Below are 18,905 nucleotides of genomic sequence, written 5' to 3'. Positions count from 1 at the left end.
AACAAAAGTGGAAAAAATATATATAGAAATGTATGTATGTTGGTACCTCCTCTATATATATATATAAATATATATATATATATACATAAAAGGGAACAGGGAGCAATTTTCGCTTCGACTAATCTTAAGCGATTTCTATGCAGTACTGTGAGTGCGCGTTCGAAGTCCAAATCAAAATCAGCTTTACACGCGAACGGAAACATTTAACGGCGCTTAAGCGATTTCAGTTGGTTTCAAGGGAAGAGGCTAAGGGCGAAGGCGTGAATGTTAACTCTGGCTAAAAAGGGGAGAGCATGAACTTTGTTTCTTGTTGTTTTTACAAGTTGAAAAAAAGTAAGTGGGTGTATAAAAGTCTTTCATTTTGGGCATGGCACACGTATTAAGCAATAACTGGTTGAGATCTGATATATATATATGTATAGGGATTAATGGGAAGAAGAGTATTTCTACTTCGTCTTTAATTCTTTATCCAGAATATAAATCAATGACCGATTAAATTTTTATTTTTATTTGACCTTCAGCCGGAAGCAACGAGAAAAAGCTGCCCGTAATTGTTTTTATACACGGCGAATCGTTCGAATGGAGCAGTGGTAATCCATACGATGGCAGCGTATTGGCCAGCTATGGTGAAGTGGTTGTTGTGACGCTTAATTACCGCCTCGGCATATTGGGTTAGTAAAAAAACAAAAAAGAAAATGACCACCCTGACCCTTACTAATCCGTAAATTACTTTTGCCAAATAGGTTTCCTCAATGCGAATCCCAGCCCCCATACCCATGCCCGTGTGGCAAACTATGGGTTAATGGATCAAATGGCTGCCCTCCATTGGATCCAACAGAATATACAAAAATTTGGCGGTGATCCAAATGCAGTAACCTTGGCTGGTCACGGCACTGGAGCGGCTTGTATTAATTATTTAATGACATCACCGACAATGGTGCGTGGCCTATTTCATCGTGCCATACTTATGTCCGGATCGGCATACTCATCATGGGCCTTGGTCGAAGATCCAGTGCTGTTCGCTATCAAATTGGCCAAAGAAGTAAATTGCACCATTCCAGAGGATTTGAATAGACATCACGAGCAAATTGTTGACTGTCTGAGAGATGTGCCACTAGAGGATCTATATGCAGCCGATATACAAGCACCCAATTTTCTAACATCCTTTGGTCCATCGGTGAGTTAAAGATTCGAATGAATTTCTATTGGGGTTTCTCTTTAATTTGATTTTATTTTATTTTTCTTTTTTTGAGGGGAAAAAATGAAAAAGTCTGATGAAAGTATTGATTTAAGAAATGTTCTCTTATCGCCGATTGAAATATTTTGTGTTTTTTGCAATTTTTTTGTTTTCTTTTCTTTTCTGCCTTTTTGCTTTTGTCTTCTTGCATTAAGTTTTGTTACGTTGCCTTTCCCACGCTTCAGTGGGCTTTATTACTTACTTACGCCCTGCTTTTGTCCACTACTTTCGGCTCTGACTCTCTCCCATTCTCTCTCCATTCCTCAATTTCAATTTAGGTTGATGGCGTTGTCATACGACCCGGACATTCCAATCTCGATATCGATGATTTAATGACGCGCAACTCGAAACGTTCATCAGCCGATGGCGGCTCCCAGTCATCCGGCGGCAGTTCAGGAGGAGGCAATGGCGGTGGTGGCTCAGCATTCAGTGGCAACGGTGGCGGTGGCTATTTCGGTGCAGGAGGTGGTGCTGCCGCGGCAAATATGGCCGGACACTACGATGTGCTGTTTGGTGTTGTTACAGGCGAATCGATTTGGCGCTTCAGCGCTCATGATATACAAAATGGATTCGAGGGCGAGCGTCGCGATAAAATTATACGCACTTATGTCCGGAATGCCTACAATTACCACCTCAATGAGATCTTCTATACGGTGAGTGAAACACAAGGGATGGCAGAATGACAAAATGAGAGCATGGGACAGGCGACAGGAGGGATAAGGGAAGCTTTCTTTTGCGGTCACATAAATCTTATAATCAGATTGTCTGCTGTCTACCTTAATTATTGCTTTATCTTGGCAATACTTTTTTATCCACTATGACTAGGCAAACTTGTAAAGTTGGTCAAATGAAAAACGGCTGAAAGAAAAACCAAAGTTTCGCAGACTTCTTGTCAGACTAAAAAAAGTAAAAAAAAATAATGAATGAGTTCTTTATTTTGGCCAAATATTGTTTGCAGTTATTCGCCTAAACGTTTAAGAGTCTCACAATTTACAACTTTTAGATGTTTTTTAAAGTGACATTTTGAAATCCAAAATTGAATTAAATCAAGTATTTAAAGCGTTGACTTCACATTTACGCAAGCGGAATCGAGAGAAAGGATGAAAAAGTCAATTAAAATGTTGCGTGTTTGTTATATAAGAATGTTGTGCTCGTTGTGCGACATAATTATAATTACATGTTGCGTATGAGTAACATTTGGCATTGCAAACAAAAACAAACGAACAAACAAAGAAATATGTATGCATCCGTGTCTTGTTTTTTTGCATTTCATGTTTGTTTTCATCTCTTTTCTGTGCAAGTTTTTAACATTTCTTTTTGTGTGCGTTTGTGTTTGTACGTATGTATGTATGTATGTGTATGTATGTTTTTTCTTTATTTTGTCTGTTGTATTTATTTTATGCGCTGGTTTTTATTTTTTATTTTGTATTGTGCAAGCGAGCGAAATGGAAGGCAGTTAACACGCCATTGCTGCCAAAACATTAACACGCTTTATTTGGCAAAATGTGTGCAAGGACACAGAGACACACAGACACACACACACACAAACCCAGATATTATACACATGCACACACCTACTTAAAAGCATACACAAGCAGCACTTAACCCAAATCACAGAGAAACAGAGAGAAAAGCATCCAACGACAACAGTCAACAGTCGGAGTCAGAATCTGAATTCCAGTCTCAGGCAACATCGCCATTGCCATCGTTGTCACCATTTGCCATATTAAAACTGCCTGAGTATATGTATGTATGTATACCTACATGTATTCTTATACATATCTGTGTATGCACTTAAAACATATACTCACACGTATACACATATGTATATATGTATTAAGAAGCCGTAAATTGCCAACGCATATATCACGATTATAGCACATACATTCGAATATTTATTTTACTTCATTATACTTATAACCTCACCCACATCAGGCAGCAGGGATATACTTAATACGCCCCAACTGGACTGCTGCAATTGCCGAGATTGAGGTTCTTATAATGTCATCATATAGGGTTAAGAGCAAAAGGCGAAACTTTAACGCACGCCAAGGACTATAATTCATATGAAATAATTTACATCCTTTTGTAAGTTATAATTGTTCAGGTGAATTAAGTATATCGATTCGATGGCCAGCTTATCAAATTGTAGGCACAATCTAATTGAAGATTGACTAATATGTTTTATTTCTACATCTTTCATTTTGTTAGTTGTTGATAGTTGTTTATGTGTAATGAAAATCTGAAAGCAAATCTACCAAGCAAACACTACATCCTTGCATTACATTACTTCTTAAGGAAGTTAAGTTTCTGAAGATTATAATTAAGTTTCATTATGCATATATAAATAGCCACTTAAATTATTTCAATAAGATTAAGGTGTAAGCTAATTGGTAACCAATTAACCCTCTTAAATAAAACTTAAACATTTGATAATTCATTGAATTTGATTTTCATACTCAATTGAATGCAATTTCTTCGAAATACATATGTCTATAAGCAGCTTGAAGCTTTGTATTTAAGAATGTTTGCTCACAACACAGAATCTCTATTTGATTGCAAAATATTTATATGTGTGTATAGATATGTACAAACATTGAATTGTTAGACACAACAGAAGGGAATACTGCATTTTTGGTTTTTTTTTTTCTGGCTCTTAAATTATGCATGACATCGATTTTACGGAATGCATTTTGTGGTCGTTTCTCCATTTTTATAAATTCGTTTTGTGTTTTATTTTGTAAGCCTGCACACATGACGGAAAAAAAATAATAAAAGTCCCTCCATTTCCTTTGCCCCTTTTGTTGATGCAGTTTCTCTGGTTTTGCGGTTGTTGTTTGCAGCCAGCAAACAGTAGAAATCCGCTTGTAATCTAGCCAGGATTTGACTTGGCACACATTTGCATATGCGAGTGGTATGTGTGTGTGTGTGTGTGTGTGTGTGTGTGTGTGTGTGTGTGTGTGTGTGTGTGTGTGTGTGTGTGTGTGTGTGTGCGAGCAATGCATATTAACTAAGCTGATTTCTGCACATCCCACTCTCGCTCTCGTTCACTCTCTCCCTCACTCTCTCTGACCGATTTCTCTGACTCTTCTTTCAATATTTGTGACTATATACATATAACATACATTTACTTACGCAGATTGTTAACGAATACACAGACTGGGATCGCACTTCCCAGCATCCAATAAATACACGTGATACGGCAGTCGCTGCCCTCTCCGACGCCCAATTTGTGGCCCCAATTGTACGTACTGGCGATATATTGGCTGCCCAATCGCCACCACCGATTAGTTCAACTAATCCATCGAGTGGCAGTTCAACAACTGGAGGCAATGCGGCTGCCTCAACATTGGCTGGCACAAACACACAACCGTCTGGTCGTTGTTATTTCTATGTATTCGATTATCAGACTAAAGATGGTGATTATCCGCAACGTATGGGCACGGTGCATGGTGAGGATTTGCCATATATATTTGGAGCACCACTGGTCGATGGTTTCAGTCATTTTCCACAAAATTATACTAAATCGGAAACGGCTCTATCAGAGGCTGTTATGATATTTTGGACAAATTTTGCACGAACTGGGTGAGCTATTTTAAGAAACAAATAACGAAATGACACCACATATCATTTTTATAAATTTTTTTGCAATTTCTATCTCTCTCTCTCGCTCTCTACACAGAAACCCGAATGAGCATCATCGTCAGGACTCTGTGCTACCGGTCTCAAAGGAACGTAATCGTTTTCGCAGCATCACCTGGGAAAACTATGATCCGTTGCATCAAAAATATTTGGAAATAGGTAAAGCAAACAGTTAAATTTATGCTTGAACACACACTTATACTGAAATCTAGTTGAAAGCCAAATCCCTTGGGGTCTATTGCATAGATTGTGGGTCATATTTCGGCCAATATCACTTTATTAGTTCAGACATTGAATTGAAAATCGTTACAAATTCTCATTGATTTTAGAAACTAAAGCAACAGCAAGCCAAGTATATACCCCGTCTACGACAGGATATATGGAAATGTTGAACGGCTATTTTGATATGCAGTAAAATGAATTCGCAAAATTGCCAAATAAAGGCAACAAATTTTGCTAAACAGAAAGGAAAACCAAAATAAAAGGAAACATGTTAGAATACAACAAACAAAAAAATGAGAGAATCAAATTTAATTTGAATTTTAAAGAAGGTAAAATAGCAGCGCGTGCACAAGCTTTGCATGTAAAAAAAAAAAAAAAAAAAAAAAACAGTCCATACACATCAAGACCAGCAGACGAACAACAACAACAACAAAAGGAAAGCAAAAGAAGGCGAAGGAAAAGGCATTTCAATGGGAAAATTGGGGCGGAGATTGAAATGTGGACTGGGAACAGCAGGATGTTGAGATTGGGTACAAGTGGATGGGGGTGTGGGGTTACAAATGTTAGGTGTAAGTATAGGCATAAAGCTTTATGCGATGTGTGCGTTAAAATGGTGCCATTGCGTCATGTCAAATGTACGAGTGTGTACGAAAATGTTATTAATTTCAAATTTTTCACACCTTTTGTGCTCACAGCAGGTACACGGAGTGAGGTGTGGGGTCTGTGTCGGTGGTATCGGGGAAAATCAATATACGCACTTTATGTCTGTCGACAGATACACAAGCATTTAACGGTTTATGAAAATTACGCACAGGTTATAGCTATAATGGATATACCGTGCTCACATTGTGTGGCATATAGATGCGAAGAAGGGAAGGATAAAGGACACCTTTGTCGTTTTCTTTTGAATTGTGTGTGCGCTGTGGGGTGGCAGCAGATAAAATTCTTCTTACGCATATGTAAGCATTGAAGGACAACAAAATCAACATGTTTTTTCTACTTTTTTTTTTTGTTTTGTTTGTTTAATTGAATCGACACACACCAGCTGACAACATACGCCATGCACTTTACATAGGCAAAATGAAAGGATTCCACAGCCCTCAGAACCATGCAGAGAATTATATATAGACACCCACTCAGGCACACAAAGGCACATGGCCTGTGGCAAAAGAAAACTCAGCTTAAGTTTTGATTTGATATGCTGCACAACTGAGTAGTGAAAACTGAAAACGAAATCGAATAATGCGATTCGTTTCGCACAAAAGGATCAAAATCTTTTTGCACGAGCCACATGTATTGAACTATAAGCATAACTTTCACACAGAAATACACACACACACGCACACCAATGCATAAAGAAGATGAAACATCTGGGATATTTTAGGGTTTTTTTTTCCTTTTGCTTGGTGTATTGGGTATCAATTGAAAATTCTTTGGCGTAAATTATGCAGCATTTCAAGTGCTTGCAATATTTATATGTGTCAGGCAATATAAATGAAATTTTCATCATTTCAATTGAATGGGGAAAGAGAAATTACTCTGAAAGTAATATTGAGCCCTGAAAACTAGGCAATACCTTTCGTGGAAGAAAATTTATTAGGCAAGAAATTATTCTTTAAACAATATTGAGCCCTAAATAGTAGGCAACACATTTTATAGTAGGAAAATCCATCAAGCAAGATAGCCGTTGTTTTGAAGTGGGATATAAGTGAATACATATGTGTTACCTACTTTTTGAAGACTTGTATGCTACTTCTTTCCATACTTACACCCGGCAATGGCATCAAAAGGGCATTAAAAATTTACCAGTTTATGTCGCTTTCTACCCCTGTTAAGACAAACAAGACATCATCATGGGTAGCAAAAGAGGGCGGCTGGTAATGGTGTGTTTTGCCCTCAATTGCACGCCCTCAAAATGGTATGCCTGTTTGTCTGTCAGTTGGCCTGTCTGTCTGTCTATATGTATGTTTAACTCTCGCTCACCTTTTTTGGCATGCAAATGACTTGAAAGTGGCCCAACAAAAACAACAAATAGTTTCAGCTATTTTGCATGCATGTTTTGTCTCTCACGAAATGAAGATGTTTACATTTGACAAAACGATTTACTTTAAATCTTTGCTCCTTTAACTTGAATATTTTCCATAGGCATGAAGCCGCGCATTAAGAATCACTTTCGGGCCCATCAATTGTCAATTTGGTTGCGTTTAATACCGGAACTACATCGTGCAGGAATGGAAGATGTGATAGCCAGACACAATCTGTTTCGTAATCATGACGATATGGACCTTTACGAGGGACCAGTTAAACCAGATCCATTTGGCATTGGTAGCTCTGGCACAGGGACCGGCTCTTCATCGTCTTCCTCATCATCGTCGTCGCGTCTACTACTCATCGATGAGCAATTGATGATGAAGAAGGGGCGCGGTCTAAATGCCTCAGCTTATTTAAATGGCATATTGGGTGGTAAGTATATATCCCTGACCCTTTTTTTGTAAATGAAAGCTGCTTCAGGGCTTCAGAAGGTTATCAGTCGTTCTGTCTGTGTGTGTGTGTGTGTGGCAAGGAACTCTTCTGCCTTTGTCAGTCACTTAAATACCCCCAAAAAACAACAAATAAGCAAAAAGCAAAACGCCTGTCTCTATTGTATCTTGTCTTTTGGTTTTTACTACATTCTGCATTTGTCGTTTAATACATTTTGACAAAGGCCAACGCAAACCAAACACAAAACACAGCAAAATAACAAAACAAAACTGGTTGAAAAAAAGGTAGCAACTGAAATCTTAGGCCAAGATTTTGACATTTGATTGCCTTTGGGTTCACTGCTTTTGTATGTATGTATTTGTTTGTGTGTGTGTATATTTGTGTGGCCCTTTGGCTGCCCAAATTTAATTGCAAATTCTGCATAAAATGACAAATTACACAGACGCAATGTAATAAAAAAAAGTCAGCTTTGCGCAAAGTATTTTTGCAATCTGTGCAAATTATTATCCTTTGCTGTGATTTTCCTTTAGCTTTGACTCTGGCTTAACCCAAGGACATGGAATTTTCTGCTTTAACGCTTTGGCAAATTGACAAAGAGTTAAATAAACTTTTCATGTTTGATTTGATAGAATTTCATAAATGAAAAGATTCTATCATGAAGTTGTTTTGGGCAAAATGTTATTCAATTTACTACATACACACACATACTTACACTAAAGATTATTTGATTAAAAATGCATAAATAAATTTTCAAAAATAGATGGGAAAATTTGAACAAACTTGAATAATATATGTATTACGAGCCACTTCGTTTGTGCAGTCAATTGGATAATGGGTTGGCCAAAGATTTTAGGCAATTTGATTTATTAATTTTAAGGAAACATCCTCCCATAAAAATGAAATGTTAAGTAAAATCGCAAAACCTCTTATGAGAGAACTAGAAAATCTTTGCCCTATTTTCTAGCCTTTCTGCTACAAGAAAGCAGCCTATGTTTGAAACACTTTTTGACTCATTCTAAAGCAAACACTTCAATAATTTTTTCTTTCTAATTTACACGACTTTTTGGCAAACTAAAATATCCCCCTTTCTTAGTCCTTTCTTGTACAGCTAATGCATTTTATATTGGCCAACTAAGCAAACAGAAAACGACAGAGAAAGAGAGAGTAAGATTCAGAAGGGAGAGAGGTGGAAAGCAGCGAAAGTTTTTGCTATAAATTGACTGTCTTAGTTTTGACTTTGAGATAAGCAGCGCAAGCCACGCCCATATTTGAGTTGAGTCAACCAACAGCCAACAGGCAACAGCAGCAGCTGCTTTCAAGTTGCACTTGCTGCCATAGCCAGCTGCAGGGACAGTTTATTAAAAAGCAAAGTAAAAGCAAGCAAGAGGCAGTCGCATTAGAAAGTTTACTGTTAATTTAGGGTAAGTGTTGGAGAAAGTTTTTGCAACGCCAAACGAGTTTTACATAAACTGGTTTAATGAGTTTCCATTCTAAAAGTGCGTAAAAATTATACACCATCTTACAGCAAAATACTTAACAAGTAAAAGAGCTTTACAACACCGACACACACACACACACACACCCCGGATTAACCAAACAGATTACAGTTGAGTGCATTTTTGGCCAAAATGGGTAAAGAGGTTCCCGAAGTAACAATATACATACATTCAAAATGTCAAATTTGGGTCCAAAAGCAATTTCAATAAGCAACAAAAAGGCCAGTGAGTGTTTAGGGTCAAATGGAAATGTCATAGAACGGAAAGGGAATGGGATCATCTAAGAGAGCGAGGAAAAGTGCTAACTTTGCAATTTAAGTTGGGCCCCCGAACCGAGACCACAAAACTGAGTTGAAACAGGCCCTTAGAGTAAACAAAAATTGTTGATTTCAAATTTCCAGTCTCTCCTTCCATCTTTTCTACTCTCGACAGACAGAACTCAAAGCTCACAAAATAAAATTCAGAAAAAGAAAAAAATTAAATAGAAATAATAAATGTTTTTCACCGAACGTTCAAACGAATTCAAGCATGATTCAACCTCATGACCTCATATGTATGTATTTGGAAGATTTGTTTCTTCGTTTCTGTGTGGGGATTCCCAAAAATCTCACACACAAACTGAAAAGAAAAGAATAACTTTTCAGTCATAAGATATCTGTGTGTGTGTACATGTTCGCACAATTTTTGCTTTCAAATATTTGATTTAATTTTCATTTATACCATTTATTGCATAGCAAAATACATGATAAGCATACAGTAAAAAAAGTCGTTTGGGAAATATTTCATAAATAACTGATTTATGGACTGCTAGTGTAGCAAAAACCAAGGAATGCTAAGTAAAGGGTTAAGTTTAATAGCCAAAAAAAGAGATTGGCTCAGATTTTATTAGAAATTATTACCATTACTGGCAGTTGGTAAAATTTAATATCTCAGGGATTTTATCTTAAAGCAGGTTTTATATTTTCTGCCACTTAAGCAGTATTCCTTTTAGCAAACAAAAAAAATAAAATTGAAAACGGAAAAACGAAAAAACAACCTGAATCTAAGCACTTCAACACTTTTGCCATGTTTTCATGACCGACTTCAACTTCTTGCACAACATTTTTTCATCCTTTTCGACTTTTCTGCTTGCTTTTTTTCCACTTTTGGCCAACTTCTTTTCACGTTTTTCGATTTGTTTGCGGTCGCTTTGTTTACGTTAGAGAAAGACGTTTGGTTTCTGTGGATTTTTGTGGGCTCTTTTAGTTGCATATTCCTTCGAAGAAAGAAGAGGTGACAACCACAGTGACGACAGCGGCGACGATGACGACGGCACAGTTGGCAAAGTCAACGCAAAATGAAAAGCATGTCAAAGTATGTCGAGTCCATATGACACTGTGAGACTACTCTGCCTCTCTTGTCCTTGTCTTGGTCTCTCGAACTCCCTTGGGTGGTTTTTTGTGGCTTGATCCTGTGCCGTGGCTTGGCTTGGCATGGCCTGGCGTCGTCGTCGTCGACTGTCAAGCTGACAGCTGTTTGTCGCATTTCAAGCATTTTATCATCATCTACAACAAGTACAACTTTTGCCGTTTCTGCGATTTTTGCTTATTTTATATTTTACTCTCTTTTCTGTCTGCCTCTCTCTCTCTCTCTCTCTATTTTTTTATGCTGTTGGCTATGAGTTTGTTTTGATGGGCAGGATTTAGTTTTGCAGCATTTCAAATTCTGCCACACTAATTGAAATGAACACTTTGTGTTGTGTTGTGTTGTGTCTGTTGTCTACTGTCTGATATCTAATGCGACTACCTCTGTTGTGGTTGCAAACCACAATACATCACGACCACAAGTCGCCAATTTTGTTTGTCTTGAATGCATAATGCATTTTGAATTATAGCCAAAAGAATTGGTTCTGAGCCAAGGCCTCTTAAAATTTTAAATCTAAACTAGTTTTATTTACCAAATTTAAATTTACCAAAAACGGGAGAAAAATTTTAAACTAACTGTTTGGCAAACCAATAAATTAATTTTCTTAGAGCACAGTTTAAAATTTCTAGATTGCTATTACTTGGTACTACGAAAAATTCCCCCTTAAATTCTTAAACTAGCTCTTGTTCAGATTTAAATTGATTACAATTTCCAAGTAAGATAAAAACTCAAATTTGTATTTTCCTTTAAAAGACTTACATAAGATAAGCTCACACTGTATGCAACCTGTAACCTTTAACCAACATGAAGAGGAGTGGAACATATATGCCTCCATAGCACACAGTTACGTTTACGTTGCCTGGCCTAAATTCCAGTGAAACAACACAAAGAGAAACCGAGTAAGAGAAAAAAGATGAAAATGAAAAATATAAAGTATAAGTCGGCTTTGGTTGAGTTACTTACCCAACAAAAGAATGAGATACAGAAATTGCAACATGTGAGTTGTGAGTTGGAAGATTTAAGTAAAAAAAAAAAAATTGCTGTCTCAGCTGTGACTTTAATTCATTCTGTGCCTTGAGGAAAAATATTTCGAAATTATTTCATTTAACTCAGCTGGGCGCTCTTAGACTGTTTTAATACTGAACTAATTTATGCAAGGTCATTTTACAATCATAGCAAAACATTTTTGGTAACCATTTTTTATGGTTAGGAGGGGTTTTTAAGCTTTTTTGTATTTGTCATTTCCACTAATTAAAGGCACGTTAAGCATTTCCTCTATCTTTCTCTCTGCTGCTTTTGCTCTCTTCTCTCAGTTACTCTCATCTGTTTCTGTCTCAAGCTCAAGTATCTGGCAGGCCATGTGTCCTTGTAACATAATTATCCAAGGGTCCTTGAACGCATGCGGGCCGTAAAATAAAAACGAGCAAAAGAAAAGAAGGAATTAAAAGAGGAAAATTCTAGGTATTTTTGGACTTGAAAATAAAATGCAAAATGGAGCGTAATGATAAAAAGCTTAGGCATTTTATAATGGTTACAATTGAGCATATGCGAGGGGGAATGGGGAAAAGAATGAAGGGTTGCCAATTTCACTGATTATGCAATTAAAGCAACAGCCAAGAGGGTCATAGAGCCAGAGAATGGGGAATAAGTTAAAAAAAAAAAAACATTTTTAAACATAGCAGGGGACCATAAAGTACTTACGTCACTTAAGTGAGAGCCAAGTGAGAGGTTAAGAGTTCCTTGAATTGAGTATGGGTAAAATGGCAACAACTAAGGGAAAACATGCCAAAGGTGGGGGAAAATGATGATGATTCTTGTGAACGAGTTTTATTAAATATTACGAATTCAACCAATGATTGCTTTAGCATGGCAATATTTTCCACCTTGTGTTCAAAACAAATCTACTTCAAAATAAATTGCATTCTCGGTTTCAAATTGAAAAACCGCTTGAGCAGGCATATATTTTTATTTTATTCATTTTTTTGCTCTCATGGAGCTCTTCGTCGTCATCATTATTAGCATTCTCAATGATTGAATTGGCTGAAGCCAGTCATTTGGCAGCTGTTTATATTCTCACACGAATTCTATTGAATTGAGAACAAGTTTCTCCTTGTCTTTAGTCCTGATTATTGTCTAAATATTTATGCAAAATACGTGCAGAAAAGTCTTTAATCGTCTTGAGCCTAAGAAACGATATGAACTCGTCTGCCAAAAATTGTTTGATATGCAGAAAATTGAAAAGCAAAACTTTACAGACAAAGCCTGCACACACACACACACACACACACACATACAAATTCTTCCATTCTTCTCATATACATATACAATAAAACAATGTTGAGAATAGGAAGCACTTGAGGCTTCAAACAGCAACAGCAGCAGCAGCTATACACACGACTAGACAAGGTAAAAAGATGGGTGTATAAGAAAAGAGAAGAAGAAGTAAAGAGAGCCAAAGACTATAACAAAAGCAATGCCAAGCCACTTGAAGGCACAATGACAAATACACACACACACACGCAAGACCAAAGTATACATTCAAGGGAGTAAACTTCTTGATTCTTGTTTGTCTGCAGACTTGTTCGCGTTTCGTGCTCGCTCATTTTCCGTTTTATTTACTTGGCTAGCAAAAAGGTAATCAAATGTAGGTATTTATTCTATGCCAGCTTGAGCTACATTCAGAGTTACTTGAAATGGAAATCATTTGATGATATGATGGACAGGCTGAAAGCTAAATAAATCTCATATAATACACAAGATTCGAATTTCAAACCAAGAGTTTTGACTAGTGATACTTTGCAACGTTTCGCAGTATGTAAAGGAGTAATGGAGAATTCGACATACAAGATTAGAATTTCAAACCAGGAGTTTTAATTTGAGATACTTTGCAGCGCTTCATTGTGCGTATGAGTAATGGAGAATTCGAGATTAATGTGCATCTTTCCGGTTTTGTTTTTCAGTGACTACAGTGGAACCAAATAACATGTACACCACCTGCATACCCATAGGAGGTAATTACACGAATGGCGGTGTCTTTGCACCCACAACCCTGGCAAATGCATCATCAGATACCCTGGCATCGGGTTTTGAAGCGGCTGGTTATGCGGCTTATTCGACGGCATTAAGCGTGACCATTGCTATCGGCTGCAGTCTGCTTATACTAAATGTATTGATCTTTGCCGGTGTCTATTATCAACGTGACAAAACGCGGCTGGAGGTGAAGACCTTGCAAAAGCAATATCAGCAACGAAGTATGCATCAGCCTGGTCCATATCCACCCGAACCGATAAAACACGCCCACTATCATATGGGACACTCGCAAAGTACGGCAAATGTGATTGTCGATGTGGAGAGTCATCAAGATCAGGCTGGGCAACAGGCGGCCATGTTATTGCAGGCAGCAGCAGCAGCGGCTGCCGCAGCGGCCAATGAAGTGAAGCCACCGCCGCCTCATATATGCGGAGCGAATGTGGCTCCAGTTGGTAACAATGGGGTAATTGAGGGCTCTAAGGTGACCACAGATGGTATGGGAAATGTCACCTATAGCACCAGCACCAAGCAGCAACAGCAACAACAACAACAACAACGTGAGCATATGCAAATCAAGGGAGCAAGTGGTGGGCCATCAGCAGGTGGAGGAGGTGTTGGCACGCAAACCTTTGGACGCGGCCCAAACGGTGGTAACGGAGGCGGAGGCGTTAGTTCCAGTGGTGTTTCATCCTCAAATTCTGGAGCCTCTGTTGTTGTTTCCGGCAATACCGTTAGCTACAATCCTGGCATGATGACGTTACCCAAGTCGGGTACACTTCATCATGCGGCCACTTTAAATTATGCACGAAATACTGCCGCCTTGAATCTGGCTGGCGGCGGCACAGCCCTCGTGGATAGTCGCGGCAATGTTTTGCTCACCAGCACACCAGTGGGTGGCTTGAATGGTGGAGGCGTTCCTGGCTCCAACGGAGGCAACTCTGATGCTTGCATGACCCTGCCACGTAATCTCAGTTTGGCGGGACGACACAATCCAACGACAGGTGAGCAAATATTTTCCCCTTAAAGCATATAAAATTTTATAAATTCAAAACGAGAAAGCGAACCAAAAAATTTAAGAAATTGAGTAAAATTCCAATTGCAAAATGGGTTTTCGTCTTCTCTCTTGACTTTCACTTCTTTCGCCCACAAAAAAAGTAAAGCAATATGAAAAAGTAAAAAGTAAAATTGAAAAATATAAGCAAATATGTATGTTGGAAGGGAAACAATATTGTGGCAAGGTAGCAATCAAGTTGAAATATGATAAGATTTCATTTCATTATGAAGTATGTTTTACTTCTTTTTTCTTTCTCTTATACATACTCTCTTCCTCTCTTTTTAACCTTCAAATTCGTTTAAATTGAAAATTCAGTTTTAGATAACATGGGTGAAACTTCAAAACACTTAAAATGACCACAAATAATAATACTTAAAGTATATTCAAAAATGGCCACACAAAGACCTTCAAGAGCGTAAAAATTTCACAGTTTATCTATTAATATTTTAAAATCAATACGATTTCTGTCAGTTACAGACTACACATTCATTGTACCATTAAATTTTCGAAATATTTCTGGTTTTTATTGTTGATAATTTGATTAAATGGAAACAAAAAGTATACAAAGTATGCCCATCGCCCACATATTTCTATAAAGAAAAAGACTCTGTCAATTTTCCACTTGTTTAGCTTATCTGTTTATTGTTTGACTCGCTAAACAAAACAAAAAATGAAACGAAAAACAATTGATATTTTGTTCCTTTTTGTCAGCCCTCACCTGCCATACAATTTCTAAAATTATATTTATGAACACAAAATGTCAACAACAGGGGTCCTTACCCTCACATAATTTCCCCCAAAAAAAGACCAGAGAAACAAAAAAACACACAACTCCAGATCCAATCCCCAATCTCAACCATTTCCCCACTCAAAGTTAATGTTTTCATTTTATTATGCAAGTGCTTTAGCTGGCATTAAACTAACAACAATTTTATGCCACTTTTATTGTTTTTATGCGGTGAGCGTAATAACTTGAATATAGCAAGTTTTTTAGTACTCCTTTTTTCCCAGATATTGATATATACATATTTATATCTATATATATTTGTCTGCCGTTTCAAATTGAAAATCTTATCATAAAAATCATGTCGTGACTAGCAAAACAAAATGAAGTAGAAGGAGTACGAACCAAGTTGGAAATGCAATCAAACAAATATTGTATAGAAAATTTACGTTGCGCTCTCTTCGTCCCACTTGCTCTCTCTTACTCAATACCTTCCATCTCTAGACACAATTTCGTGAAGTGGCCGTAATGATTTCATTGCGTGCAATAGAAAAAAATCAAAATTGTCAATAAACTATATAAAACCAAAGAAACAAGATAGCTAGGACATTTTTGAAGATTTTATTGCCTTCATCTGTTGAATTTGTCGTGAATGCAATCCAATTCAATCTTTATAAAAATTTATTTAGTTTTTAAAAGCTATTTGTAATTTTTTTTTATCCGGAATATCTATAAACTTATATGTATGTATGTATATATATATGTATATATAAAACATATAGATTTATGGTTAGTTCTTTGTATATACCAGATGCTATCTACTTTTGGGCTACATTTTTTTACCCACAGGAGATACACAAAAGATGTAAATGCCCATTCGACATTTAACAGCTCATCAGGCATTGAAGAAAAAGGCAAAAAAAAAAACACAAATAAACTGTGAGACCGTAAGGAAAAAGCAAAAGAGATTTCATGAAAAATCGAAATGCTGGTCAAATGTTAAAAATTCATCAAACTTCAGCCAAGTGGAAATGTATCCTTAAATTGTGTCTTAGAAACACGTGTTTTTTCCCCTACCAAATCATATCAATTTTCACGCAAAGGTTTCAGCTAAATTCTGAAGGTTATTCAATTCGTTTGCTAAAACATTTTATTTATTTGGGTTGATGATTATGCAGGAAAGTTATGTATTTGTATTTAGGCAACGTTACAAGAAGAATAAGTCTGCTAAACATTAATAAATAGCTGTGGCATTTAACTATCTTTTAAATAAAGCTTTTAAATAAGTCGCTCAAGCTCAAGGATTTCAAGTGCTGCCAGGAAAATGCCAAAATTAAGTGAGAAAAATTATCAGAATTTACATAATTACGCAGGGATTCGCACTCTAGGCACAAACTACACTTGACTTTAATATTTATAGCCATCTGCTGTTGTTGCTTAAATAAATAACACAACAACAAAGAGCCAAAAACAAAAAAAAAAGACGGGAGAATAAAAATCCAGAAAATATGCGCCCACGCATAATTATATGAAAATTCGCAATAATTATAAATAATTCCAAGAGAAGGAGCGCTCAAAAATCTCCAACAAAGGAAAACACTCGCCACTTCCGACAACATTGCCACCTGACTACGTCGAAAATACGAAACGAACGAATGAACAAACGGACGGATAGCCGACATCCACCCATAATGGTAAGGGGTGGAGAAACCCGCCCACAATCTACCCTCACACAAACACTTAACCAATACAGGATAAAAAATTTTCTTTCCTTCCGTTGAGTAGCAAGCGTAAAAATTCAATGAAAATACATTAAAAACATCATAATCATCTTCGTCATAATCATTATATTCTATGCAAATCAGCTTTCGTGTTTCGTTTTTCTCTCTCTTTACCCCAATTTCCTATCAAATTTTTGTCCAATTTTCGCATATTGAACAGCAATTAGAGCTGACAAATATACAGAGAAGTGCATAAACCTGCTCAAATGGCTAAAAGAGAAATATGGTTAACTTCTTCTTTTGTGTAGTGACATTGAATGGCTCTTGCCAGTGTCAAGATGAGAAATGGTTTATCGACAACATTGAAAAGGGATAATTATGCAATGTGTGTTTGACACAAATAATATTAGTTATTGTAGATAGAATTTTCTAAGGAAAATATGTTAACTTATGAAATAAAGGTCTTTTAATTATTGTTCTTTCAGTAGATACTGAAGATAGGACCACATTCAAATTACTACACTACTCATCATCCCTTTAACACAGTGTGACAAAATTCTAAAAAGTTTTGCTAACGATTGACGGGGGAATGAGGAAAAAACTCCTTGCATACATATACAAAATACCTTTGCATAAGAAACCCCATTAAATCATATTACAAAAGCTTTGCTCACACTTCACACACTCACATATACATATACATTCCCATAAATAAACAAGCACACACAGCAGTTCAATTTACAGGCATTTTAGAGCAAAAAAGAGAAAACGAAAAAAGCATTGCCTACTTTTTAGGGCATTATGATGGAAACTTTTCCCTTTTTTCGGCAAAAATTTGATTAGAGTCTTAAAACTAAGCTTTGGCAATCGATTGAATGAATCGAAAAGAAAAAGAGATAAACCTGATTCAGCTATTTTTTTTCCGTTTGACTTTTTTTGTTGTTTTTTATGCCTTAATCATTTTGCATTTTTGTTGAGCTCATGTTAAGCACTCAAAGTAAGGTTATTTCATATTTCTTTTTTCAATTTATTTAGAATTTCAAAAGAAGCAACGAAACAAAACAAAAAACTTCCAACCAAAAAAAAAAAAAAGAAACTCCCAAAATTGTGAGCGAAAACAATGAAGCGTGAACGATTTTTTGCTGACATGTGGCAAGCGGTAGAAAGAAAAAGAATAATATACAAATACATACATATGTACATATATACAAACGTATATGCATGTAGATGTACATATGTAGAAATATAAGTATGTACGTATGTATGTCAGGACGAAAAAAAAGAAAACAAAAAGGCAAACGCGACTCGACTTCAGTCAACTCAACTGTTAAGCCTCCAACGACAGCAGTAAGTACAAGAGCAGGACGAGCAGCAGGAGACACCACCATGACCATGACGTGACATGATTGTCATCCACATTGTCAACGTCAGAAGGCAACCGCAAAAACCAAACAGCACCGAGTAACATAAACAGCTTCATACAAATGTTATTATTGAAATTTCAACAGACAGCTGCAAAGACAAAAATACAAAAAGACGAAGAAAAAAATGAGTAGAAAAACTGAAATTGTTGGTAGAAAGCGCAGAAAAAGTGTTTATCACACATACGCCGTGTGTATTCCAGAGAAAATGACAAAAAATGATGGAAAATCTATTTGCGAGCCAGCATCTCCAGCACCATTTGCTGGTCATGTTTATGTCCTGCCAGACTGACTGCCTCCCGGCATGAGTGTTTGCCTGCCAGCCTCATGTATGTATGTACAGGGCCCCCATCGATCCCATGGAATGTGGTTGTGCGTGTGTAACGTTGTGTATCGCTTTTTCTTTAGTTTTATTATATTTTTTCCCTTTCCCATACACAGTCACACACATCATCATCAAACTGCGGGCATAC

At 36.9% G+C, this 18,905-nt stretch overlaps 1 protein-coding gene across 4 annotated transcripts in view; it reads left to right on the top strand.

The window, feature by feature from the left end:
- Positions 1-18,905, top strand: part of LOC137584774 (neuroligin-4, X-linked-like) — a 41,049-nt gene that overhangs the window by 12,519 nt on the left and 9,625 nt on the right. For all 4 annotated transcript variants that reach the window (XM_068300334.1, XM_068300333.1, XM_068300332.1 and 1 more), the window contains 7 exons: positions 522-671; positions 744-1,177; positions 1,516-1,890; positions 4,377-4,822; positions 4,920-5,038; positions 7,247-7,564; positions 13,443-14,513. In XM_068300334.1, coding sequence (XP_068156435.1) covers positions 522-671; positions 744-1,177; positions 1,516-1,890; positions 4,377-4,822; positions 4,920-5,038; positions 7,247-7,564; positions 13,443-14,513 — 2,913 coding nt within the window. The remainder of the gene's footprint in view (positions 1-521; positions 672-743; positions 1,178-1,515; positions 1,891-4,376; positions 4,823-4,919; positions 5,039-7,246; positions 7,565-13,442; positions 14,514-18,905) is intronic.

The sequence above is a fragment of the Drosophila tropicalis genome, unplaced genomic scaffold, assembly GCF_018151085.1.
Source record: "Drosophila tropicalis isolate 14030-0801.00 unplaced genomic scaffold, ASM1815108v1 contig_878, whole genome shotgun sequence".
NCBI classification, from domain to species: domain Eukaryota; kingdom Metazoa; phylum Arthropoda; class Insecta; order Diptera; family Drosophilidae; genus Drosophila; species Drosophila tropicalis.
This window is presented reverse-complemented; position numbering and strand designations above follow the sequence as displayed.